The following is a 27,479-nucleotide window of genomic DNA, read 5'->3' on the forward strand; positions in this document are numbered from 1 at the left end:
ATTTTAAAATTTAAGACTAATGTCTAATATTGAAAGATCTAAGACATACTGAATCACAGGAATAAAGCACAGGGTAGTGATAAGACTAAAGAACTGAAACAACTGGTGCTATTCTGATACCTGAATTCATTTTTCATGCTTTCACTTCCCTACCCCTCCTTCTCCTGGAGGATTTTTTTCAGTTATACTTTCTGAGATAATTGTAGATTCACGTGTAGTTGTAAGAAGTAATACAGAGATCTCATGTACACTTTATCCAGTTTCCCCTGGTGGTAACATCTAACAAAACTGTAGTACAGTAGTGCTATTGATATCGACAGGATTTTGACATTGATACAGTCAGAATGCAGGACACTTTAGTCATCACAGGAATCCCTCATGTTGCCCTTTTATAGCCATACCCACTTCCCTCATAACCCCTCTCCCTCCTTAATCCCTGGCAACCTCTAATCTGTTCTCTATTTCTATAATTTTGCCATTTTAAGAATATTACATAAACAACATGGAAACCTTTTGGGATTGACTTTTTTCACTTAGCATAACTTTTTGATGTTTTCCAGGTTCTTGTATGTATAGACCTTTTTCTTTTCTTTCTTTTCTTTCTTTTTTTTGAGGTGGAGTTTTGCTCTTCCCCCAGGGTGGAGTGAAGTAGCACCATCTCGGCTCACTGCAACCTCCGCCCACTGGGTTCAAGTGATTGTGCTGCCTCAGCCTCTTGAGTAGCTGGGATTATAGGCACCTGCCATCATGCCCAGCTGATTTTTGTATTTTTAGTAGAGATAGGGTTTTGCCATATTGGCCAGGCTGGTCTTGAACTTCTGACCTCAGGTGATGCACGCGCCTCAGCCTCCCAAAGTGCTTGGGATTACAGGTGTGAGCCACCGCACCCAGCCAGTTTGCACCTTTTTCATGTTGAGTAGTATTTCATTGTATGTGTGGAACCCAGTGTGTTTACCTATTCAAGACATCTGTGTTTATAGTTTTGGGATATTACAAATAAAGCTATAAACATTTGTGTACATGGTTTTGTGGGAATATAGTCTTCATTTTTCTGAAATAAATATCCGGCATGTAATTGCTGTATCATATAGTACTTGAGTTTTATTTTCTAAGAAATGCCAGACTGTTTTACCGAGTGTTTTCCTACTAGCAATGTACGAGTGATACAGTTTCTCCACATCTTCCAGGATCCGTTTTCTTTTTTTTTCTCTTGCCTTTGCACCCCCAGTCCCCCACTGACATGCACCATGTGTAGGTTTATTTATTTGCTTACCTTTTTAATGGCTTACAGTGTTTGCTTTCTTATCTTGCTGTGAAGTTAATTTTTGGTTCTTTCTAAAAAATTTTTTTTGCAGTTACAAAAATGCAACGGAGTTCGATTTTGAAAAGGATAAATATGATATCAGAATTCCTGAGGATTTAGATGAGATAACAGGGAAGAAGGGGTATAAGAAGCAGGAAAGGATGGACCAGATTGCCCCTGAGAGTGACTATTCCCTGAGGGTACGTATTCAACTCTCTTTGTAGAAATGAGAAAATCATTGAATCATGGTAGTATTAGGAGAGCTCATGTTACCTACTTGTGATATAAAGGCTGCCAGTACTCTCTGAATGAAAGTATCTCAGACATGAACCAGCTTAGTTAAACTTTTCATTAGCACACTGGTTGATTTATTTGCTTAGAAACCCTTTTTAAATTGTAAAGTCGTCAGGCCTAACAATGCTTGTAGTTTTTACTATATGCTGACATTATTATCATATTAGAATCAGTATATTATTATTATATTAATTAGTGTATGGTGGCCAGACTAATTAATTCAACAGACAACAAATTCAAAGTCTTATTAAATTTGATGTATTTGCCTGTGTGTGGTGGTTCACACCTGTAATCCCACCACTTTGGGAGGCCAAGATGGGTGGATCACAAGGTCAGGAGTTCAAGACCAGCCTGGCCAAGATTCTGAAACCCCGTCTCTACTAAAAATACAAAAATTAGTCGGGCGCGGTGGCAGACACTTGTAATCCCAGCTACTCAGCAGGAGAATCACTTGAACCTGGAGGTGGGGCAAGAGGGGGCGGAGGTTGCAGTGAGCCGAGATTGCGCCACTGGACTCTAGCCTGGGTGACAGAGTGAGACTCCGTCACTCACACAAAAAAATTTAACATGTTCTAGAATACGTACCTTAATTGTCCTCCTAAAGCAATAAATTATAGACTATAGATAGATAAGGCACATTAATATAATTTTGTGATAAATGCCTCTAGGATTTTCCTTTTAGAAATGAGGCTTTTGTTGTTTTTCTTTTTGGAGATTAGGTCTTTGGGTGTCACTCTCTCAGCCAGGCTGGAGGGCAGCAGTGCAATCTTGGCTGATTGTAGCCTCTGCCTCCTGGCCCCAAGCAATCCTTCCACCTCAGCCTCCCGAGTAGCTGGGACTACAAGTGTGTGCCACCACACCCGGCTTTTTTTTTTTATTTTTGGTAGAGACAGTGTTTCACCATGTTGTCCAGGCTGGTCTCAAACTCCTGGTCTCAAGCGATCCATCTGCTTCAGCCTCCCAAAGTGCTGGGATTACAGGTATGAGCTACCGCGCCTGGTCAAAATGAGTGTCTGTGTAAGATTGAAGAAATTGGCTCAGCACAGTGGCTCACACCTATGATCCCAGCACTTTGGGAGGCAGAAACGGGTGGATCACCTGAGGTCAGGAGTTGGAGACCAGCCTGGCCAACATGGTGAAACCCTGTCTCTACTAAAAATAGAAAAATTAGCTGGGCATGGTGGCAGGAGCCTGTAATCCCAGCTGCTCGGGAGGCTGAGGCAGGAGAATGTCTTGAACCTAGGAGGCAGAGGTTGTGATGAGCCAAGACTGCACCATTGCATTCCAGCCTGGGCAACAAGAACGAAACTCCATCTAAAAAAAAAAAAAAAAAAAAGATTGAAGAAATTAATATCTTGATATAACAATATTGATAAATTAATATCAAGGTTTTTTGTTTGTTTGAGACAGAGTTTTGTTCTTGTTGCCCGGGCTGAAGTACAATGGCATTATCTTGGCTTACCACAACCTCTGCCTCCCGAGTTCAAGCGATTCTCCTGCCTCAGCCTCCCTAGTAGCTGGGATTACAAGCATGTGCCACCATGCCTAGCTAATTTTGTATTTTTAGTTGAGACGAGGTTTCACCATGTTGGCCAGGCTGGTCTCGAACTCCCGACCTCAGGTGATCTGCCTGCCTCGGCCTCACTAAGTGTTGGGATTACAGGCATGAACCACTGCACCCTAAAGTTTTTTAGTCGTTTTGATAAGACGTGATACTAACTTTATGCTTGATTTCTTTCTTTCTTTTTTTTTTTTTTGAGACAGAGTCTCACTCTGTTGCCCAGGCTGGAGTGCAATGGCGTCATCTTGGCTCACCATGGCGTCCAGCTCCTGGGTTCAAGCCCTTCTTCTGGCACAGCTCCCTGTGTAGCCAGGACTACAAGCATGCGCCACCCTGCCTGGCCAATTTTTGTATTTTTAGTAGAGATGGGGTTTCACTATGTTAGCCAGGCTTGTCTTGAACTCCTGACCTCGTTATCCACCTGCCTCGGCCTCCCAAAGTTCTGGGATTACAGGCTTGAGCCAGCTAGCCTGGCCACTTTTTGCTTTATTTCTTGTGTTAATATAATTCTCTAATCCCAAGTTGTGGATGTATTTGATATTTACAGATTTTCCATGTAATTTTTGCTAAGGTCTTAGCAATTACAGTATTAGTAATAGTAATAGTAAATAGCAGATATTTACTATTCCTTGATGTATCCTAATGTGTTCCTAGTGTTGAAAAAGTCTTACTCAAGTACAAAACAAGTTCAGAGGCAGCCAGAGAAGATGGTATGGTTTTAGTACACTACAAAATACAATGTTTTTTAAATGACACAAAGCACCACTTCTTTTGAAATCAAGGGTCAGGAAAAGTAAGAGAAATGTTTAAGTTTTAGTTTCGTGTTGAATCTTTTTTTTTTTTTTTTGAGGTGTGAGTCTTGTCTCTGTCGCCCACACTGGAGTGCAGTGGTGTGATCTCGGCTCACTGCAGCCTCCACCTCCGTACTTGACAGAAAAATCAGAAAATGTACTTTTTTGTACATATATACATTTTTAAAAATTAAAATGTCATACCATATGTGCTGTTTTGTAATCTTTTTCACTCAGTAATATTAACTATATCAGTGTCTATGTAGATCAGTTGATTGTATTCTGCAAGTCATTTTTACTGGCTGCGGTATATTGAGCTTATTTTTAATAAACAACCAAATCAGAATAACATACAGCCTTATAGTCTATTTTATTGAAGAGTCAATTGGTCTTTTATCAAGTTAATAGGAGAGCTTCTGTGTAAATCCGTGTCTAAGTAATGGTGAGCAAATCTGTAGATACTAACTTCTTGTTATGTTATTTTACAGGCTTATTGCAGTATATTATATCTAAAGCCAAGAATGCAGATCATCCTACGTGGACAGAAAGTGAAGACGCAGCTGGTTTCGAAGAGTCTTGCCTACATCGAACGTGATGTTTATCGACCCAAATTTTTAGTATCCTTTTTCTTTTTATGATTCCTTATAGAGATATGTTAGTCAGGTGTATTCTCTTTTGCCCCTTTCGCCTTATATGCTGATAGGGATTCTAGTCTGCTCTAGCTTTGCCCTCCTTTTGTGCTTTTGGACTTATTAAATAATGAAATAGAAAGGATGATTTGAACTGAGTGAGGTATTGTGTTCAAAATTTACCTTAATATCTTAAGTCTAAAACAGTGAGAATTACCTTTGGATTCAACTGCAGAAATAAAGATCATTATGGGATAATGATGTATCACAGAAATAGGCTCATCAAAGCTTATGAAAAAGTTGGATGTCAGTTAAGGGTAAGCTTTATTTTTTATTTGAAAAGAAAATGTTTATTTTCCACAAAAGTTAGGATAATATACACTCTTGGGTCAAATGTTAAATAATTTTATTGTACCTTTTTGCCTATGACTTTTTAATGTAAATTTGTAAAAAATAACATTAGTATGGTATTTGAACTTTCTTTTCTTTTTTTTTTTTTTTTTTTTTTTAGACAGGGTCTCACTCTTGCCCAGGCTTCAGTGCAGTGGCGCAATCTTGGCTCAACTCACTGCCACGTTCACCTTCTGGGTTAAAGCGATTCTGCTGCCTCAGCCTCCCAAGTAGCTGGGACTACAGGCACATGCCACCATGCCTGTTTTTTGTTTTGTTTTGTTTTGTTTTTTCATTTAGACAGAGTCTCGCTCTGTCGCCCAGGCTGGAGTGCAGTGGTGAGATCTTGACTCACTGCAGCCTCCGTCTTCCAGGTTCAAGGAATTCTCCTGCCTCAGCCTTCCAAGTAGCTGGGACTACAGGCAGGTACCTCCACGCCTGGCTAATTTTTGTATTTTTAGTAGAGACGGGGTTTCACTATGTCAGCCAACATGGTCTTGATCTCCTGACCTGGTGATCCGCCCATCTTGGCCTACCAAAGTTCTGGGATTACAAGTGTGAGCCACCGCACTCAGCCAGTTGTTTTGTGTTTTTAGTAGAGACGGGATTTCACCATGTTGGCCAGGCGTGTCCCAAACTCCTGACTTCAGGTGATCCACCCCTCTCGGCCTCCTAAAGTGCTGAGATTATAGGCGTGAGCCCCCACGCCCGGCTTTATTTTTATTTTTTGAGAGACTCTGTGCCTGGCTGGAGTGCAGTGGCACAATTTTGGCTCACTGCAACCTCCGACTCTCAGGTTCAAGTGATCCTTGCACCTTAGCCTCCTGAGTAGCTGTGACTACAGGTTCATGCCAGCACCTTAATTTCTTTTGTTTATTTATTTATTTGTTTTTTGAGATGGAGTCTTACTCTGTCACCCAGGCTGGAGTGCAGTGGTGTGATGTCAGCTCACTCCAACCTCTGCCTCCCTGGTTCAAGCTATTCTCGGGCCTCAGCCTCCCAAGTAGCTGGGACTACCAGTGTGTGCCACCACTCCTGGCCAAATTTTGTATTTTTAGTAGAGACAGATTGCTGACCAGGCTGGCCTCAAACTCCTGACCTCAAGTGATCCACCCACCTTGGCCTTTCAGTGTGCTCAGATTACAGGCCTGAGCCCTTGTGCCTGGCCTATTACATTAATTTCGTATTTGATACTGAACAGCCCTGAGGTGGGGACAGAATATTTCTTTTATCCCTATTTGATGCATAAGAAAGTTGAGGACCAGACACAGTGACTCTTTCCTGTAATCCTAGCACTTCGTGTGGCTGAGGTAGGAGGATTGCTTGAGGTCAGTACTTCAAGACCAGCTTGGGCAACATACCAAGTCTTTATCTCAGCTGAGTATGGTGCCTCACACCTGTAATCCTAGCACATTTGAGAGATCAAGGCAAGGGCATTGCTTGAGCCCAGGAGTTCAAGACCAGCCTGGGCAATGGGGCAAAACCCTGTCTGTACAAAAAAATACAAAAATTAGCTGGGCCTGGTGGGTCCCAGCTACTCAGGAGGCTGAGGTGGGAGGATTGCTTGAGCCCAAGAAGTTGAGGCTGTAGTGAGCCAAAATTGTGCCTCTGCTTTTCAGTCTAGGCAACAGGGTGAGACCCTATCACAAACAAACACACACAAAAACACTGTCTCTACAAAACAACAAAAACAAATTAGCCATGTGTGGTTGTACGTCCTTGTAGTCTTGGTTATTTGGGAGGCTGAGGTGGGAGAGTGCTTGAGCCCTGGCGTTTGAGGCTGAACTGAGCTATGATTTTGCCCCTGTACTTCAGCCTGGGCAGCAGAGTGAGACCCTGTCTCTTAAATAAAAAAAAATAAAAAGAAAAGAAATTGGGGCTAATAATAAATAGATGAAGCAACTTGTCTAAGACATAACAGCCTGGATCTCAGACAGAAACGCATCATTTAACTGCGTTTGGATATGGATCCAGTGTATATTTTTAAGATTTTGGTGATAATTCTTTATCTTACTTTATTCTGAGTTTTTTGTAGAATGATGTGAGCTCTACACGGTATAACAATGTGGATTCACCTTGAATATCACTTAACAGGGGTTCTGACTCTGCTTCACCTACTTTATAGGCATGAGCCCAAATATAGCATATTTGCAGAAGTAAATGAACATTATATCTACCACAGAATGTAAATTTTTTTCTTTTATCACTTATGAATCTGACTTAACCAAGATACATAGCCCATTTTCCCAACCGAGTTAAATTTGCACTGTGTGTATTTCCTAGTTAAGCTTGACCTTGTAAAAATAGGCTGTTGCAGCTAAATTACAATGTTTGTCTTTACCAGATGATGGACTGGGCCTGGTATTTGCGTTCTGTGGATTCAGTAAGCATTAAATAAGTATCAGATACCCATCGTGATTTGCTGTGCTGGGTGCTCAGCATAAAAAGTTGATAAAATACAGAGCATGCCCTCAAGGCTCAGTTTTGTGAGGGGACTGTGGAACATCCTTGGAAGCATCAGAAAAGACTTCTTAGAGAAAGTGTTGATTGAGATGAGTCTCAGTTGACTTCACTGTGCTACAAAGTCTGGAAGGGCTTTCCAGGGAGAGACAACATGTGCAAAGGCAGAGAAAGAGGCATCTGAGAGTATGACATCATAAAGGGAGTAATTTGCTGTGGCTGGACCATATTTTAAGGGGAGAACAGAGGAATGAGAGAGACAGGATAAGGCTGGAAGGAAGATGGATAAGAACCACAGATAGAAGGATCTTGTTATTACTGTAGTTTACAAATAGTCTGAAATGGTGAACCTGATGGTTTTTAATAGAGCAGAATTAGGATTAGTTGTATGGTTTGGCTTATAGTTGTGTTTATAAAAATGTTCATTTCATGAGTTACACATTATTTTACTTTTTTCTTCATAGGCTAAGAAGTATAGCGACAATCATGAACAAAATATACTGGTTAGTCACATGTAGATAATCAGAAGATGACTCGTATACTTTGAGTTCAACATTTTAGCTAGCAGATTTTAAAAAATAACTAATTTAACCAACCTAGGTTTTTATTTCATCGTTAGCAACTGGATACCTTACTTTGAACTTTTATCTCACAAACTTATGGAATATTGCCTTTCAGAGTCTTAGCTAGTCACTACAAGATCAAGATGAATTATTTGTGGTTTCTGTTCTCTAAGAAATTGTACCCTAGTAAAAGTAGTTCTCTTTTCTTTTTTTTCTTTTTGAGAGATGGAGTTTTGCTCTTGTTGTCCAGGCTGGAGTGCAGTGGCACGATCTCGGCTCACTGCAACCTCCATCTCCCGGGTTGAAGCGATTCTCCTGCCTCAGCCTCCTCAGTAGCTGGGATTACAGGTGCCTGCCACCATGCCTGGCTAATTTTTTGTATTTTTAGTAGAGATGGGATTTCACCATGTTGGCCAGGTTGTTCTCGATCTCCTGACCTCAGGTGATCCGCCCACCTCGGCCTCCCAAAGTGCTGGGATTACAGGCGTGAACCATCACTCCCGGCAGGTAGTCCTTTTTCTCTTGTATAAAATTGGGGATGATAATACTTGTTTAAATGGATACTTGTCAACAATCAAAGGGTTTTTGAGGAAGGCTCTAGTGTATTTAGAAATTAACTCCCAGGAAAATAAATCACCTACCAGTGTTTTTTCCAGTCTAAATTTGATGAGAATTGGCTGGGCACGGTGGCTCATTCCTGTAATGCCAGCACTTTGGGAGGCCAAGGCTGGTGGATTGCTTGAGGTCAGGAGTTTGAGACTAGCTATGGTGAAACCCTGTCTCTACGAAAAACAGAAAAATTAGCTGGGTTTGGTGGTGCGTGCCTGTACTTCCAGCTACTCGGGAGGCTGAGGCAACGAGAGTCACCCGAGCTTGGGGAGGCCTCTTGGCTTTTTCAGTGACCCAAGATCATGCCACTGCACTCCAGCCTGTGTGGCCGAATGAGACTCTGTCTCAAAAAATAAAAATAGAAATAAAAATAAAAATGCATAAATGTGATGAGAATCATGCAAGATAAAATATAGGAAAATATTCAAATTATAATTCTTTAAGGGTAATTACTTTGAACATCATGTCTTATGCTTAAAATGCTGATTTCATTTTATTTTTTCAGGCAAACAACATGGGTGTTGGAGTGGTTGGAATTATAGAGTGTAATTTCCTTAAGCCAACTCATAATAAACAAGATTTCGACTATACTAATGAGTACAGGTATGTTACCTATTTAAATTATTGACTGAGGTTCCTAGGAAATGGATTACCAAGAAAGCAGGAACTACTCTATTTTCTGCGAATCTCAGAAATACCTTATTAGTAAAGAAAGGTTTGAATATGCATATGCTACTTGTGATGGTGTAGGTTACAATTCCTAGAATGGAAGATGGTTATATTAGTTTTCTATGTAAGTCCCTTACCTACCCATTTTCTTAAAGTTTGATAATGTAATTATAATTTTGTAATTAAAATAAAAAATCCACAAGGTGGCAAAACATTTAAGAGAAGTTATGCAGGTGTTTTGAAAATAAACTTTAAAAAGAAGTCAATAATTTAAATAGGTAAATAGAGGGCCTGGCCAATGCTGGCCTATTGACATGGTCTCTGGTTGACATAGGGTGTGTGGATAGGCTGGAGCTGGTCTGTAGAGGGTGCCTTATGTTGTTGGAGCTAGCAGAAGACTGCTGGTGGGCAGAGCATGGCCTGGTGGGCACAGCTGAAGCTCCTCTGGGAGGTCACTGGGCCCTAGCAAAATAGTAACAAAGTACCAGAACTTGGGCTAGATTTGGAGCGTAGAGATAATACATTGGTAACTGACTCAATCAAAAAAGTCAGCCGGGTGTGGTGGCTCATGCCTGTAATCCTAGCACCAAGGGGGTCCAAAGGTGGGCAAATTGCTTGAGCTCAGAAGTTTGAGACCAGCATAAGCAACATGGCAAAACCCTGTCTCTACCAAAAAATTAGCCAGGTGTGGTGGCATGTGCCTATGGTCCCAGCTACTCAGGAGGCTGAGGTGGGAGGATTGTTTGAGCCTGGGGAGGTGGAGTGTGCAGTGAGCCGAGATGGCGCCACTGTACTCCAGCGCGGATGACAGAGATCAATCCCATCTTAGGAAAAGAAAGGCCAGGTACAGTGACTCACATCTGTAATCCCAGCACTTTAGTAGGCCAGCGCAGGAGGATCGCTTGAGCTGAGGAGTTTGAGACCAGCCTGGGCAACATAGTGAGAGCTTATCTCTACAGAAAATAAAAAAATGAGGTGGGAGGATCACTTGAGCTTGGGAGATTGAGGCTGCAGTGAGCTGTGATTGTGTCACTGCATTCCCGCCTGGGTGAAAAAAAAAATCTGCACACCCTGCCTAAAAAAAAAAAAAAATCCAAAAAGTTGTTCTTTGGTAGGACTAATAAAGTCTATAAGCATTTGGCAAGACTGATTAAGGAAAAAGAGTAGAAGATACAAATCATCAATATTAGGAATGAAAAAGAAGAAATTACTACAGAGCCTGCAGACATGAAACATTAAGCAAATAGCACAAATACATTTTCTCCATTTTAGATGACATGGAGACATTCCTTTGAAGTTGAATCAGTTTTTAGAAAACGTCCCACATATTAAATTCAAACATTTAAGGAAGAAGTGGCATCAGTCCTTTTATTTAAAAAAAAAAAAAAAAAACTATTTAAAACAATACATAATAGTTCATTTGTATGGAATACATGTGATATTTTGGTACAAGCTTACAACATGTAATGATCAAGTCAGGGTTACTGGGATATCCATCACTTCAGGCAGTTGCCATGTTTTGTGTTAGGAACATTCCAATTTTACTCTTCTAGTTACTTTGAAATATATGTATAAGATGTTATTGTTAACTATAGTTGTCTTTTTTTTTTTTTTTTTGGAGACTGAGTCTTACTCTGTCACCAGGCTGGAGTGCAGTGGCCTCTCAGCTCATTGCAACCTCCGCCTCTTGGATTCAAGTGATTCTCCTTCCTCATCCTCCCGAGTAGCTGAGACTATAGGCACGCACCACCATGCCCAGCTAATTTCCTGTATTTTTAGTAGAGACCGGGTTTACCATGTTGATCAGAGTGGTCTCGATTTCTTGACCTCATCATCCTCCTGCCTTGGTCTCCCAAAATGCTGGGATTACAGGTGTGAGCCACCGCGCCTGTCCCAGTTGTCCTATTGTGCTACCAAATACTGGATCTTATTCCTTCTATTAACTGTGTTTTTATACTCATTAGCCAACCCTTCTTTATTTCCCTCTCCTCACTACCTGTCCCAGCCTCTGGTAACCCTCATTCTACTCTCTATGTCCTGAGGTCAGTATTTTTTAGCTCTCATATATGAATGAGAACATGAGATATTTGGCTTTCTATACCTGACTTACTTCACTTAACGGAATGTCCTTCAGGTATATCCATTTACATCCATGTCATTACAAATGAAGCATTTTTGTGGTTGAATAATATTCCATTGTGTGTATGTACCATAGTTTCTTTATTCATTTATTCATTAATGGATGCTGACAAGGATGTGGAGAAAGGGGAACCCTTATACACTATTAGTGGGAAAGTAAATTAGTATAGTTGCTTTGGAGAATAGGATGGAGGTTCCTCAAGAAAACTAATAATAGACTTACCATATGATTGAGTAATCACATGGCTGGATAAATATCCCCAAAGAAAGAAAATCAGTATATTCGAAGAGATACCTGCACTCATGTTTATTGCAGCACTGTTCACAATAGTCAAAGGTTTTATTAAGCCACATAACCTTGATAATAAGCTCAAGAGTACAGGAAAGGAAATTTATGTCAATCTCTTATCATAGAATTAAAAGTCTTAGTTAAAATATTGGTAAATACCATCCAGTACACGCTAAAAGAATAATACCATTAAAACCAAGTGGGCTGTGTTCTAAGACAACATGGGTGGTTTTAATGTAAGAAATGAGTATAGTCATCATATTGATGTTAAATAAGAGAAAGCTCTTATAGTCATCTACGTAGGGAAAAAGCACTTGCGATTATTTTTAAAAGGAACACTTACAAAAACTGTGAATCAAAGGGCATAACAACAGAGTATTTATACACACACAGCAAGTAACATTACTAATGGGGAACAATTGATAGCTTTCCCTGGAAGGGTGGCAAAGAGTTAAGGATATCAGCTATTCACTAATGCTCTTGAGGAAATAACTAATGTAATAAGGCCAGGAAAAAAAGGGGGTGTTGAAAAGGAAGACATAAAGCTCTGTTACAGGTTGAGTATCCTTATCTGAAATCTTTGAGACCGGAAGTGTTTTGGTTTGGATTTTTTGTATTTTGGAATGTTTGCATTATAACTACTGGTTGAGCATCGCAGATCTGAAAATGTGAAATCCAAGGTGCTTTGATGAGCATTTCCTTTGAGTATCAGGTTGGTACTCAAAAAGTTTCAGATTTGGAGCAATTTGGATTTTTGGATTTGGGATGTTCAACTCGTACCCGTAGCTGACAACGTTAAGTACCATTGACCCTTGAACATCACAGTGGTTAGGGGGACTGACTACCCCTCAGTCAAAGATCTACACATAACTCCCCAGAACCTTAAGAACCTGCTGTTGAATGGAAGCCTTACTGATAGCATAAATAGTTGATTGAGCTGGGGATGGTGGCACCCATCTATAGTCCCAGCTACTCAGGATGCTCGAGGCAGAATGATCATGGGAGCCTAGGAGTTTGAAGCTGCAGTGAGCTGTGATAGTGCCACTGCTTTCCAGCCAGGGTGACAGAGCAAGACCTTGTCTCTAAAAAAAAAAAGGAAAACGATCTATTAACATGTATTTCATATGTTAAATATATACTGTATTCTTAAAATAAGCTAATGAAAAAAAACGTTGTTAAGAAAACCATGACCAGGTGCTGTGGCTCAGGCCAGTGCGGTGGCTCACACCTGTAATCCTAGCACTTTGGAAAGCACTGAATCCTAGCCACTAGACCACCAGGGAACCACAATCCCAGCACTTTGGGAGGCTGAGGCGGGTAGATCACTTGAGATCAGGAGTTCGAGACCAGACTGGCTAACATGGTGAAACCCCATCTCTACTATTTTATTTATTTTTTTCTGAGATGGAGTCTCACTCTGTCATCCAGTCTGGAGTGCAGTGGCACAATCTCGGCTCAATGCAACCTCCGCCTCCCGGGTTCAAGCAGTTCTCCCTATCTCAGCCTCCCAAGTAGCTGAGATTATAGGCGCTTGCCCCCAAGCCCGGCTAAATTTTGTGTGTGTGTGTATATATATATATATATATTTTTTTTAGTAAAGATAGAGTTTTGCCATGTTGGCCAGGGTGGTCTCTAACTCATGACCTTAGGTGATCCGGTCACCTTGGCCTCCCAAAGTGCTGAAATTACAGGTATGAGCCACCACTCCCGGTCCCATCTCTACTGAAAATACAAAAATTATCCAGGCATTACAGGGGTGGGCACCTGTAATCCCAGGTCCTTGGGAGAATCGCTTGAACTTGGAAGGTGGAGGCGGCAGTGAGCCTAAATACCGTCATTGCGCCCTGGACTGGGTGACAGAGCGAGACCCTGTCTCCAAAGAAAAAAGAAAAGAAAACCAAAAACAAAGAAAATCATAAGGAAGAGAAAATATATTTACTGTTTATTAAGTGGAAGTGGTTCATATGTCTTCATCCTCGTAGTCTTCATGTTGAGTAGGCTGAGGAAGAAGGGGGATTGGTTTTGCCATGGCACGGGAAGAGGTGGAAGGTGAGGCAGGCACACTCAGTTTAATTTTTACACATTGTAATTTCTGTCTGACTTTTTAACAGTTTTATTTTCTTTCTTTTTTTTTTTTTTTTTGAGACGGAGCCTTGCTCTGTTGTCCAGATCTTGGCTTGCTGCAACCTCCACCTCCTGAGTTCAAGCAATTCTTCTGCCTCAGCCTCCTGAGTAGCTAGGACTACAGGCCCGTGCCACCACACCCGGCTAATTTTTGTATTTTTAGTAGAGATGGGGTTCCCCCATATTGGCCAGGCTGGTCTTGAACTCCTGACCTTGAGATCTGCCTGCCTCGGCCTCCCAAAGTGCTGGGATTACAGGCATGAGCCACCATGCCCAGTGCATTTTTATTTTCCTAAAAATATCTCTGTACAGTACCAATCCTTCTTCCACTGTCTGCTTCAGTTTCAGTGCCTGTATCATAGAAGTGTCCATATTGTAAAAGAAGTCAAAAGCAGTCTTGAATAATTGGAACCCAACTGCTGGATTGTCTAATGTCAATTTGTTGTCTGGGCACTGCTTCTTCTGTCTTCTTCCTCACTGTCTAACACTGGTTCAGAAACACTCATCTCCATCAAGTCGGCTTCAGTTGATTTCCTCAGGTGTGGTGTCTGTTCACTCTTGAATTCCTGCAATATCCGTATCTTGAAACTTTTTGCCCTCTGCCTTTTTTTTCCTGTATATCCACAGTCTCTCTGATGATTTCCTCAGTTGGCTCTCTTGTAAATGCTGTGAAGTCATGCACAACATGTGGACAGCAGGAATTTGTTTTGAGCTTGATTTCTTTCACAGCTTTTTCTGTACTAATAATGGCATCTTCAGTGGTGTCGTTACTCTAGACTTTCATGATGTTTTCTCTGTCGGAGTTGTCTTTCACAGCGTTAACAACCTTTTCCATAGACTTGCTGTGTGTAGTGAGCCTTAAAGGTCTTATGACCCCCCCTTACCCCCTCTTACGATCTAGAGGCAGAATTAGAGATGTGTTTTGGGACAAGTAGACCACTTGGATGCCTTTGGTGTTGAACTCATGAGGTTATGGGTGGCCAGGGTACCTTGTCCAATATCAAAAGAACTGTAAAAGGCAGTCCTTTACTGGCAAGTTAATTCCTGACTTCGGGAACAAAGCATCAATGGAAGCAGTCAGAAAAAGGGTTTCTCATGTAGGCCTTCTGTTTGTGCAACCAAAAGACTGGCAGCTGGTGTTTGTCTTTTCTCTTCAAGGCTTGAGGGTTAGCATCTTTATAGATAACGGCAGTCCTGATCATAAACCTGACTACATTTGCACAAAGCAGTAGGGTTAGCCTGTCCCTTCTTGGACTTAAATCCTGGTTTATGCTCCTCTTTTTTGCTAATAAGTGTTCTTTGTGGCATTTTTTCCCAGAATAGAGTACTTTTGTCTGCATTAAACACCTGTTCAAACAGGCTGGGCATGGTGGCTCATCCCTGTAATCCCAGCACTTTGGGAGGCTGAGACAAAAGAATAGCTTGAGGCCAGGAATTCGAGAGCAGCCTGGGCAAAAAAGTAAGACCCTGTCTCTACAAAAAAATAAAAAATAAAAAAATTAGGTGAGGTGGCAAGTGCCTGTAGCCCCAGCTATTCAGGAGGCTCAACCTACATATCAAGCAATTTAGACTTTTTCTTGTAGTATGACTTTGCTTCTTGGAAAACAGCTAGCATCACTAGTGGCAGTTTGTGTGGGTCCTGTGGTGTTATTCAAGGTTTACAGGATTGCACTAAATGATTTTTTTTTTTTTTTTTTTTTTGAGACGGAGTCTCGTGCTGTCGCCCAGGCTGGAGTGCAGTGGCCGGATCTCAGCTCACTGCAAGCTCCGCCTCCCGGGTTCACGCCATTCTCCGGCCTCAGCCTCCCGAGTAGCTGGGACTACAGGCGCTGCCACCTCGCCCGGCTATTTTTTGTATTTCTTAGTAGAGACGGGGTTTCACCGTGTTAGCCAGGATGGTCTCGATCTCCTGACCTCGTGATCCGCCCATCTCGGCCTCCCAAAGTGCTGGGATTACAGGCTTGAGCCACCGCGCCCGGCCTTGCACTAAATGATTTTTACTGCAATACAAAATTTCTTGGAGATGCTTACATGGAGATAAGCATGTCATAAGGCACTTGAAGCAAATAAAACACTTGAGCTCACCAAAATGGCAACAGGAGGTGGCTATGAAATTATTATAATAGTACTGTATGTACTATAATTAATCTTATGCAGTTATAATTTTAAGACTGCATCTTTGTTTACATTTCTGACTGCAGATGAAACCACCTACAGTCTGTATATGCTTAAGTCTTGATAAATTTGAACTTTTTAAATAGCTTTGTGTATATTTTATGGTAGTAAATTATAAAATAGACTAGTATTTGCATGTTTTATGCATTCATGACATATCTAACTTAAGTTTTTGGATATTTCTGGGCAATGCAGTTCGTGCAAATTGTTATAACTTTCTAAAAAATTTTCTGATTTATTGAAAGAAAATTTTATATAAGTGCAGTTCAAACCTGTGTTGTTCAAGGGTCACCTGTACCTTGAATGTTCTTTATTAACTATATATTTTGGAGTTTTTTTACTCATTACTAGATTTTTTATGATTTATGTTTGAAAGGAATATTTTTCTTAAATTGATTTTATGATTTACTTTTTAAGACTTACAATAACAGCACTAGGTGAAAAGCTGAATGATTACTGGAATGAAATGAAAGTGAAGAAAAATACAGAATATCCTCTAAATTTGCCAGTTGAAGATATACAGTAAGTACATTTTTAAAAAATATCAGTCAACTCACTTAGATATCAAGATGTGGTATGAGAGAGTAAAGGGATTCTACAATGTTTCACAAACTTAGGACTGTAACTCATAGTAAGGAATAAATTCTGCAACATGAATTAGCACACTGCAAAATCAGTGAATAGAATGTAAACATGTATACATGTACACAAAACATTCATAAAACAATGTTTACCCATATGTGATGCATGTTAATGTTATTTCATTTTAAGATGCTATGAATGGATTATATAATAGTTTGAAAAACACTGGTGTAGTGTATCATTAGAATGAGGGGACTGAAACCCATCTTGAATTCATATTCTCATTCCACTTAAGTAGCCATGTGACATTCAACATATTACTTGGCCTCTTGTAAGCCTCCATTTTCTTGTGTATAAAATGGGAACATTAAGAGCATTTGCCTCCTTGAATTATGTGAATTAAATAATATGCCTGACAGGCACTTAGTAACACATCATGTGATAATAGTCCTATAAATGAATGAATGAACAATATGTGTTCTTTATCTGTGTATTCTTTATACATTGTTATACATAATTTATACATTATGTATATTACTCATAATTTATACATTATTACAAAGATAACCAAGATATATAATGAAAAACAAGAAAAGATGCAGCTCAGTTTATAGGCTTCCCATTGTACTTTTCAATTTTTTTATATTTAAAAAAGTTTTATACAGATGGGGTCTCACTATGTTGCCCAAGCTGGTCAATGTCCTGGGTTCAGGTGCCTCGCACCCAAAGTACTGGGATTATAGGCATGAGCCGCCGTACCCAGCTTGTATTTTTTTAATGTGTCAGTATACACATGCATACTTTATAAGCATAGAAAAATTCTGCCAGTATTTTAAAAATTAACAGTGGTAATCTCCTGAGACAAGGAGTTTATAAAGTGTAAAGTTATGCTTTATAAATCTCTGGATTGTTTTGAAGTTTTGGGTTGGGTTGGTTGGTTGGTTGGTTGGATTTTTTTTTTGGTTTTTTGTTTTTTGTTTTTTGAAATGGAGCCTCACTCTGTCACCCAGGCTGAAGTGCAGTGGTGTAATCTCAGCTCACTGCAGCCTGCACCTCCTGGGTTCAAGCAATTCTGCTTCAGCTTCCTGAGGAGCTAGGACTACAGGCGTGCAACACCACGCCCGGCTAATTTTTGTATTTTTAGTAGAGATGGGGTTTCACCATGTTGTCCAGGCTAGTCTAGAACACCTGACCTCAGGTGATCCGCCCGCCTCAGCCTCCCAAAGTGCTGGGATTACAGGTGTGAGCCACTGCACTCAGCCTGTTTTGAAGTTTTTTATAAATATCTAAATACTTTTTTCAAAGCTAGATTTTAAAAAGCAGGCCAGGTGCGGTGGCTCACACCTGTAATCCCAGCACTTTGGGAGGCTGAGGTGGGCGGATCACTTGAGGTCTGGAGTTTGAGACCATCCTGACCAACATGGTAAAACCCCGCCTCTACTAAAAATACAAAAATTAGCCGGGCATGGTGGCGCACACCACTAGTCCCAGCTACTTGGGAGGCTGAGGCAGGAGAATAGCTTGAACCCGGGAGGCAGAGCTTGCAATGAGCCGAGATTGCACCATTGCACTCCAGCCTGGGCAAAAAGAGTGAAACTCTGTCTCAAAAAAAATAAATAAATAAAATGAAATAAAACTAGATTTAAAAAGCTATTGACATTAAGGTGAAGTTTTCATATGTAAAATAAGTCTACATAGGCTGGATCCAGTGGGTCATGCCTGTAATCCTAAGGCAGAATGATTGCTTGAACCCAGGAATTGGAGACCAGCCTGGGCAATGTGGTAAGACCTATCTCTTAAAAAATAATAATAATAATAATAAAGTAGAAGCAAAAAAAAAAAAAAAAAGAAGAAGAATATATACAAGTTCTTTACAGGAATTATTTTAATTTTTTTTTTTTTTTTTTCTGAGACGGAATCTCTCTCTTGTGCCCAGGCTGGAGTGCAGTGGCGCGATCTAGCTCACTGCAAGCTCCACCTCCTGGGTTCATGCCATTCTCCTGCCTCAGTCTCTCCGAGTAGCTGGGACTACAGGCACCCGCCACCACGCCTGGCTAATTTTTTGTATTTTTAGGAGAGACAGAGTTTCACCGTGTTAGCTAGGATAGTCTCGATCTTCTGACCTTATGATCCACCCGCCTTGGCCTCCCAAGGTGTTGGGATTACAGGCGTGAGCCACCGCGCCCAGCTGTGACTTTTAAATGAGAAAAATATGAAAGCATTTTGTAAACTAGAAGTATACTAATTTTAGTTATTTAGAAATATAGAGGTCAAAAGTGTCTGATTGAAAGTTACTTAAATTATAACCACAGAATTCTGTTTTCTGGACTTCAGTGATTTATTATGCTAATAAATACAGTATAATGTATACAGACATTGTAGACACTAAACAACAAAGTTCAGGGCAAGGCATTTGGAATATTAAGTTATTATGGAAAAAATTTAATGCTATTAAGACATTTAAGTCACATTGTTCAAATTGGCTTGTGACTTTTAATCTTTTGAAGGTAACCAAAATGGTTGTGTTTTATTTTTTGAGAGATAGGGTCTTACTATGTTGCCCAGGCTGGCCTCATACTCCTGTGCTCAAGCAGTCCTCCAACCTCAGCCTCCTGAGTATCTGAGACTAAGGTGTATGCCACCACACCTGACTCAAAATAGTTGTTTTTAAAATTTATTTCTAAAAAAAATCTTGTAGAGACAGGGTTTCACTGTGTTGCCCAGGCTGGTCCGAAACTCTTGGGCCCAAGCAACCCTCCTGCTTTGGCCTCCCAAAATACAAATTACAGGCATGAGCCACCGTGCCTTGCTTTTTTTTTTTTTTTTTTTTTTTGATCACCCTGTAGCCTAGGCTAGAGCACAGTAGTGTGATTGCAAACTCTGCCTCCTGGGCTCAAGCAGTCCGCCAACCTCAGCCTCTTGAGTAGTAGGTGCACATTACCACGCCCAGTTAATTTTTGTGTCTTTTGTAGAGACAGGGTTTTACCATGTTGTCCAGGCTGGTCTCTAACTCCTGGGATTATAGGAATGAGCCATTGCACCCAGCGTAATTTTGAAAGAGTTAATGTCATAATTTTTAGGAAAGGAATTCAATAACGGCATCTTGTGGTAGAAATGATATGGAATGCAGTATTTAAAGTCCATATTTCTGTGTTAATATTTTGTTCTTGTTTTGGGACAGGAAGCGTCCTGATCAGACATGGGTTCAGTGTGATGCCTGTTTAAAGTGGCGGAAATTACCTGATGGCATGGATCAACTTCCTGAAAAATGGTATTGCTCCAATAACCCTGACCCACAGTTCAGGTACCATAGAGTTGGTAGTACCCTTTTTGGAAAGATGGAAAGTATTGTTCACAATGTATGGATAGGCACTGGTGACATGTTATTCCTGTGTGATTTTTCTGAATAGAAATTGTGAGGTTCCAGAAGAACCTGAAGATGAGGATTTGGTACATCCCACTTATGAAAAAACCTACAAAAAGACGTGAGTGTTGTAGTGGTGTATGGTGGGTAATAATGCCCAGATCATGAACATTGATGCCTTGGCAACATTAGTTGATGCTTCTCCAAGGTAAAGCTCGTGTAACTGAAAAAGTTTATAATGTGGAGTGTGTAATATCAAGGGCTTTAAAAACAAAAACTTATGCTCTGAATACCTGGTGTTTCTTTCATGCTTATTGCTGCCATATGTGCCAGATGTTTTGTGTAAGAGCAGTCTGCTGTTTTGAGCTGTACACAGAGGAATCATTAGTGAATACTGCCCCATTCAAGCTTATAGAGAAGGTTTAACAGAAGAGGTGAGATGTGAATTTTACCAGTTAGGTGTTGGTGAGTGCCATAGAAGCTCTGGTCCAGTCCTGTAAGGAAGCTCATAGGGAGAGTGGTTCTGTCTGATGGGTGGGAGAGCAGAAATAGATCAGGAAACTTCACGAAGGAGGTCGTTTTTGTAATAGGCCTTGAAGGATGGGAACGATGAGAATGTACAGGGAACAAACATTTGCTCAGTTTAGCTACAGTATGTGAATGGGAATAATGGAAAATGAATGTGGTACTTTGGGAGGTTGAGGCGGGTGGATCACCTGAGGTCAGGAGTTTGAGACCAGCCTCGCCAACATGGTGAAACCCCGTCTCTACCAAAAATACAAATCTCTGCCAAAACCCCGTCTCTACCAAAAATACAAGCCGAATGTGGTGGCGGGTGCCTGTAATCCTAGCTACTTGGGAGGCTGAGGCAGGAGAATCGTTTGAACCCTGGGGGGCAGAGGTTGCAGTGAGCCAAGATCACGCCACTACACTCCAGTTTGGGCAACAAGAGTGAGACTCCATCTTAAAAAAAAAAGAAAGAAAGAAAATGGAGGCGGGACAGATGCTGAATAAGGATAGTCAGCCAGTGGAGACTTCATGCTAATCTACCACACACAGAAGGCCAAGTTACTAAGCCTTTCAGATGGCTTTGATTTGTAGTGTACTATTCTTTAATGAAATCCAGCAATAGTATTAGAAGTATAGAAACCCATGTGGGCCCGGTGCAGTGGCTCACACCTGTAATCCCAACACTTTGGGAGACTGAGGTGGGTGGATCACTTGAGGTCAGGAGTTTGAGACCAGTCTAGCCAACATGGCGACACCCGTCTCTAGTAAAAATACAAAAATTAGCTGGGTGTGGTGGCATGTGCTGTAATCCCAGCTACTCAGGAGGCTGAGGCAGGAGAATCGCTTGAACCCAGGAGGCAGAGGTTGCAGTGAGCTGAGCATACCACTGCACTCCAGCCTGGGCGACAGAACGAGACTCTGTCTCAAAAAAAAAAAAAAAAAAAGCCAGGCGTGGTGGCTCACATCTGTAATCCCAGCACTTTAGGAGGCCAAGGTGGGTGGATCAGTAGTTCAACACCAGCCTGGCCAACATGGTGAAACCCTGTCTCTACTAAAAATACAAAAATTACCTGAGTGTGGTGGTAGGTGCCTGTAATCCCAGCTACTTGGGAGGCTGAGGCAGGAGAATCGCTTGAACCTGGGAGGCAGAGGTTGCAGTGAGCTGAGATTGCACCACTGCACACCAGCCTGGGGAAGACTCCCTCTCAAAAAAAAAAATAATAAAAATAACCTATGTGATGTTCTAGTTCAAAAGTCTGTGATTCTGGACTGAGTTATCTGGTCTTAGTGGAGGAAAAAACACCAAAGATCTGCAGTTTATACCCGTGAGGATGGAAAAATTCAGGCTGAAATTAGGGTGCTACCGAGATAAAAGGTAGAAAATATTTCCCAAAGGGCTTACTGCTGATTATATTGAAATAGATGCAGAGTTCAGAGTACCTTAGTAACTGCATAAATGGCAGGTATATCGTTGGGAAATGGGATTAAGAAATAACAACATGTTTTTCATCTTTATTTTAAAGCAACAAGGAAAAATTCAGGATCAGACAACCGGAAATGATCCCTCGGGTAATTAAGCCTTCATTTTTTTTTTTTTTTTTTTTTTTAATAGTGATTGGGACTGGGTGTCGTGGCTGACACCTGTAATCCCAGCATTTTGGGAGGCTGAGGTGGGTGGATCACCTGAGGTCAGGATTCAAGACCAGCCTGGCCAACATGGTGAAACCCTGTCTCTACTAAAAATTCAAAAATTAGCTGGATGTGGTGGCACATGCCTGTAGTTCCAGCTACTTGGGAGGCTGACACAGGAGAATTGCTTGAACCTGGGAGGCGGAGGTTGCAGTGAGAGAGATTGGTGCAATTGCATTCTAGCCTGGGCCACAGAGCGAGACTCCATCTCAAAAAATAAAATACATAAAATAGAGATGGAGTCTCACTATGTTGACCAGCCTGGTCTTGAACTCCTGGCCTCAAGTTATCCTCCCATCTCAGCCTCCCAGAGTGCTGGGATTACAGGTGTGAGCCACCACACTTGTCCAAACTTTCCATTTTGTAGCTGTGTCTTATACTGTGTGATGCTTAGTTTAATCAGTAGTGAATGTTAAAGTTTAATACATATCAAAGGGATTTGGTTTATTTAGTTCATTTTCTTCTCTTCTCTTGTACTTCTCCTTGCCCACCTTTCCAACTCTTTCTAATCCAACATCATTCAAACCGTTAGTTTTATTGTTTAGTTGGGTATCTTCTGAGGAAAGGGAAACAAACGTTTAAAAATTGTACTGTTAGATAAGCAGTTAAGGAAAACGTCCCAGGAATACCCAGGAAGCCATATTCTAGTCCTAACCTGGACAAAAACCATAGTGTTTTTCCCAGTGTCAACTACTGTGCCTGGCTTCTCTCTTCTGTCTTAATACTTACTGTGTTAAAGAGCTTTGGTTGAGTGTAGATGCTCCTAGGCTTACCGTAGAGTTATATCGTAATAAGCTTCTTATAAGTTGAAAATGTTTTTGGCCAGCCGTGGTGGCTCATGCCTGTGTTCCCAGCACTTCTGGAGGGCGAGGTGGGCGGATCACTTGAGGCCAGAAGTTAGAGACCAGCCTGGGCAGTATGGCAATACCCTGTCTCTACTAAAAATATAAAAAATAACTGAGCATGGTGGCAGGCGCTTGTAATCCCAGCTGCTCAGGAGGCTGAAGCATAAGAATTGCTTAAACCCGGGAGGTGGAGGTTTCAGTGGGCCAAGATTGCACCACTGCACTCCATCCTGGGGAACAGACTGAGACTCTGCCTCAAAAAAACAAAAAATACACCCCAAAAACACAGAAAATATTGTTATCAAAAATGTATTTAATACACTTAACCTATTGAACATCATAGCTTCGCCTAGCTTACCTTAATTGTGCTCAGAACTCTTATATTAGCCTACATTGGACCGTCATCTAACAGTCTGTTTTATCATAAAGTGTTGAGTATCTCATGAACTTTATTGAATACTGAAAGTGAAAAACAAAACCAAAATGATTGCTTGAGTACTCAAAGTACAGTTTCTGCTGAATGGGTATTGCTTTTGCACCATCATAAAGTTGATGCCATTGTAAATCGGGCCATCTGAATACAAGTAGGCGGTTGTGCTTCTTGCTTGAGAAGTTTGGGTCTTGATAAGTCCAGCAGCAAAGAGGTCACCACATGGTAAATCTTTTTGGCTTTGCGGGCCACATAAAGTCTCTGTTGCATCTTCTTTGTTTTGTTGCTTTGTTTCTTCACATCTTTTAAAAATACAAAGCCATTCTTAGCCTACTTGCAGGCTGGATTTAGTTCATGGGTTGACTTGTCGAGTCCTGTTAATAGCACAAGGAATTTACATGTTTAGAATTGTTTTTCTGTCTTCTGGGATAAAGGGGAAAAGGAAGATTATATCTTGTGTTTTGGGCATTTCACACTATAAATAGTTCCTTTGAGATGATGATTTTTCTCTCCAACAGATTAATGCTGAACTGTTGTTTCGGCCAACTGCTCTTTCAACTCCAAGCTTTTCTTCTCCTAAGGAAAGTGTTCCAAGAAGACATCTTTCAGAAGGAACAAATTCTTATGCAACAAGACTTCTAAATAATCATCAAGTTTCACCCCAGTCTGAACCTGAGAGCAACAGGTCAGTGGCTAAGATTGGTTTTCCATTTGGGGAATATTAAACAGAACCTTTACTTGATACTTATATGACAGTGATGCAATTCAGGATCATTGTAGGTTACATTGTGAATTGTAGGTTCCATGAATGTGAAAATCTTAAGGACAAATTGTCTTGTTTTTATTGTCTAAACTTAAGCTAAACCCTACTTCTATCACCTGTTAAATGAGTTAAAAAGTATTAATTGACCAGCCTGGCCAACATGGTGAAACCCTGTCTCTACTAAAAATACAAAAAAATTAACCAGGCATGGTGGCGGGCTCCTGTAATCCCAGCTACTCCAGAGGCTGAGGCTGAGGCTGAGGCTGCACTCCAGCCTGGGCAACAAGAGGGAAACTCTGCCTCAAAAAAAAAAAAGCATTAATTGTATTGATTGTAGAGTTTGATCACATTGTCACCTCTTTGAACTTCTATATAGTATGACAATTCCTGCTTTTAAGATGATCAGGACTTAAAAAAAAAAAGTGAAGCAGGCCAGGCGCAGTGGTTCACGCCTGTAATCCCAGCACTTTGGGAGGCCGAGGCAGGTGGATCATTTGAGGTCAGGAGTTCGAGACCAGCCTGGCCAACATGGTGAAACCCCGTCTCTGCTAAAAATACAAAAATTAGATGGGCATGATGGTACATGCCTGTAATTCTAGTTACTTGAGAGGCTGAGGCAGGAGAATCGCTTGAACCTGGGAGGCGGAGATTGTAGTGAGCCAAGATCACGCCAGTGCACTCCAGCCTGGGTGACAGAGCGAGACTCTGTCTCAAAAAAAAAAAAAGAAAAAAAGTGAAGCAATTAACAGTACGACACTATAGTGACCCGGAAGTCCTTTGCAACACTTGTGGCACACTGTAGGGACTTAATTTATTGGAGGAGTGGAAGGAGAAGGAAAGGACAAAAAGGAAGTGATATATGAATTGAATAGTCAGCCATCTTGACTGGATTGATCAGCGAAGGCTTTGTGATGAGGTGGTACTTGGGTTGGTTCCTGAAGTTCTGAAAACAGTAGTCTTGTAGATGGCCTCTTCCAAGTTAATAGAATGAAGAAAAGTGAAGAAGAATGAACATCATGTCTACAAACTAGTGGATCAGACTGACTATACTGATGTTTGTTATTCAAAGAGGAACATTGAAACAAGCTTCTCTAAGATAATGGGGGCAGATTTTTTTGAGATGTTTTGTAGCTTTTATCAAATTCTCAAAGGAATTTTTGACCCCAAGGAAGATTATAAATAACTAACTGCCTTTATGCATATATAAATCAAAAAGGGCATATTCTAGAGTAGTTTGCTCTTTATTTATTTTTTTGAGTCAGAGTTTCGCTTTTGTTGCCTAAGCTGGAGTGCAGTGGTGCCATCCATCTCGACTCACTGCAACCTCTGACTCCTGGTTCAAGCGATTCTCCTGCCTCAGCCTCCCGAGTAGCTGGCATTACAGGCACACGCCACCATGCCCAGCTAATTTTTTGTATTTTTAGTAGAGACGGGGTCTCACCATGTTAGCCAGGATAGTCTCGAACTCCTGACCTCAGGTGATCCGCCCGCCTTGGCCTCCCAAAGTGCTAGGATTACAGGCGTGAACCACAGCACCTGGCCAGTTTGCTCTTTATAACCTGTGTATTGGACACTCATTTTGGAGCTGGATTGCTACTTTATTAAGAACTCATATTTTACAGGTCTCCTTAATATTTTTGGCTTTTCTTTGTAAGGATGGTTTTATAGTTTACAGATAAGAGATTAAAAGTAATTTTTAATGATTTTAACTTTTAGATTCAGGCACATGCAGGTTTGTTACATGGGTGTATGACGTGATCCTGAGGTTTGGGGTATGAATGATACCATCACCCCGCTATTGAGCATAGTACCCAATGTGTAGTTTTTCAGCCCTGCCCACTTCCCTTCCTCTCTCCCAACTCTAGTAGTTCCCAGTGTTTGTGGTTCCCATCTTTATGTCCATGTGTACCTAGCACTTAGCACCCACTTGCAAGTGAGAACATGCAGTATTTGGTTTTCTGTTCCTGCATTAATTCGCTTAGGATAAAGGCCTCCAGCTGCATCCATGTTGTGGCAAAGGACATTATTTCATTCTTTTTTATGGCTGCAAAGAGAATTTTTTAAAAGTTGGCTGTCATCAAAATGGAAGACAAGAGTAAAGAGGGAAATTTTGATTAAACAATTTTTTTTTTTTTTTTTTTGAAGCAGAGTCTTGCTCTGTTGCCCAGCCTGGAGTGCAGTGGCATAATCTCAGTTTACTGCAACCTCTGCCTCTTGGGTTCAAGCAATTCCCCTGCCTCAGCCTCCCGAGTAGCTGGGACTACAAATGTACACCGCCACGCCCTGCTAATTTTTTGTATTTTAGTAGAGATGGGGTTTCACTGTATTGCCCAGGCTGGTCTCAAACTCCTGAGCTCAGGCAGTCTGCCCGCCTTGGCCTCCCAAAGTGCTGGGATTACAGGCGTGAGCCACTGTGCCCGGCCTATTAAACAGTTTTGAAAGCCATATTTATTCTCAAATTTAGAAACCAAAGTTTGTGGAAAGGGTGTATCTAAACTAAGTCTTAGGAAATACAAATAGGAATTAGCTTGGTAAGAAAAATAATAGAGTAACTCCAAATTAAACAGGGCAGAGTAAGCAAAAAGTAGTTGATACAGCAAACCAACGGAAGCTGAAACCTAAGGCTACTGGAGGATGGTAGAAACCAGTTTACTCCACAGGTCTCTAGAAAGTCCCCTAACTTGGAAGCACTGGGGACTGCTGAAGGTGGAAGATAGATAGGGGCGAGAACCAGAGGCTTGGTTGGAAATTTAAAGTCGAGACTTCTTCCCAACCTGCGAAGTCTGGCGATTGCTCTTTTTCTGCCTCTGTCAGAAGATAGGGGATTTACTTTACGGAGCGTTTTTTACTGCTGAAGATGTAGATGAGCCATTATTTTAAAACAGTATAAGTAAGGGAAAGTTTGGATACTGAATGGTGAGAAATCCACCCCCCCTCCTCACTGTGCTCCAAGAGAGAAACCCTAAATGATGATGGCAGTTTGAGCACCCTTTGAATCACAAGCTCAGCCCTCACTGCTGCTAGTCAGTTTCACTCTTAGGTATACACAGATAGCCATGGATAGCCACATGTGTTATCTCTCACATGGGACAGCAAACGGAAACAAAGGGAACAGAAGAAAACATTGTGAAATGTATTGGCAGAAAGTGGTGTGGACTTGAATAAATAAATCATTTAGAACGAAAAGCTTAACAGTTGGAAGACAGAGAAAGAAGAAAAGATACAGTATCTGTACTAGAAAGCCACCATCTGAATAAGGGAGTTTCAGAATGGGAAGTAGGCACTGGTGGTGGTGGTATG

At 41.1% G+C, this 27,479-nt stretch overlaps 1 protein-coding gene across 3 annotated transcripts in view; it reads left to right on the forward strand.

Annotated features, from left to right (window-relative positions):
• The window catches only part of MORC3 (MORC family CW-type zinc finger 3), a 56,528-nt gene that overhangs the window by 19,455 nt on the left and 9,594 nt on the right, over positions 1-27,479 (forward strand). For 2 of the 3 annotated variants that reach the window (XM_031665727.1, XM_031665729.1), the window contains 9 exons: positions 1,356-1,503; positions 4,438-4,566; positions 4,776-4,895; positions 9,106-9,203; positions 16,414-16,518; positions 19,760-19,882; positions 19,989-20,063; positions 21,976-22,021; positions 23,935-24,101. In XM_031665727.1, coding sequence (XP_031521587.1) covers positions 1,356-1,503; positions 4,438-4,566; positions 4,776-4,895; positions 9,106-9,203; positions 16,414-16,518; positions 19,760-19,882; positions 19,989-20,063; positions 21,976-22,021; positions 23,935-24,101 — 1,011 coding nt within the window. The remainder of the gene's footprint in view (positions 1-1,355; positions 1,504-4,437; positions 4,567-4,775; positions 4,896-9,105; positions 9,204-16,413; positions 16,519-19,759; positions 19,883-19,988; positions 20,064-21,975; positions 22,022-23,934; positions 24,102-27,479) is intronic. The other variant, XM_031665728.1, reaches the window with a different exon arrangement.

Source organism: Papio anubis, chromosome 4 (assembly GCF_008728515.1).
Source record: "Papio anubis isolate 15944 chromosome 4, Panubis1.0, whole genome shotgun sequence".
Lineage (NCBI taxonomy): Eukaryota > Metazoa > Chordata > Mammalia > Primates > Cercopithecidae > Papio > Papio anubis.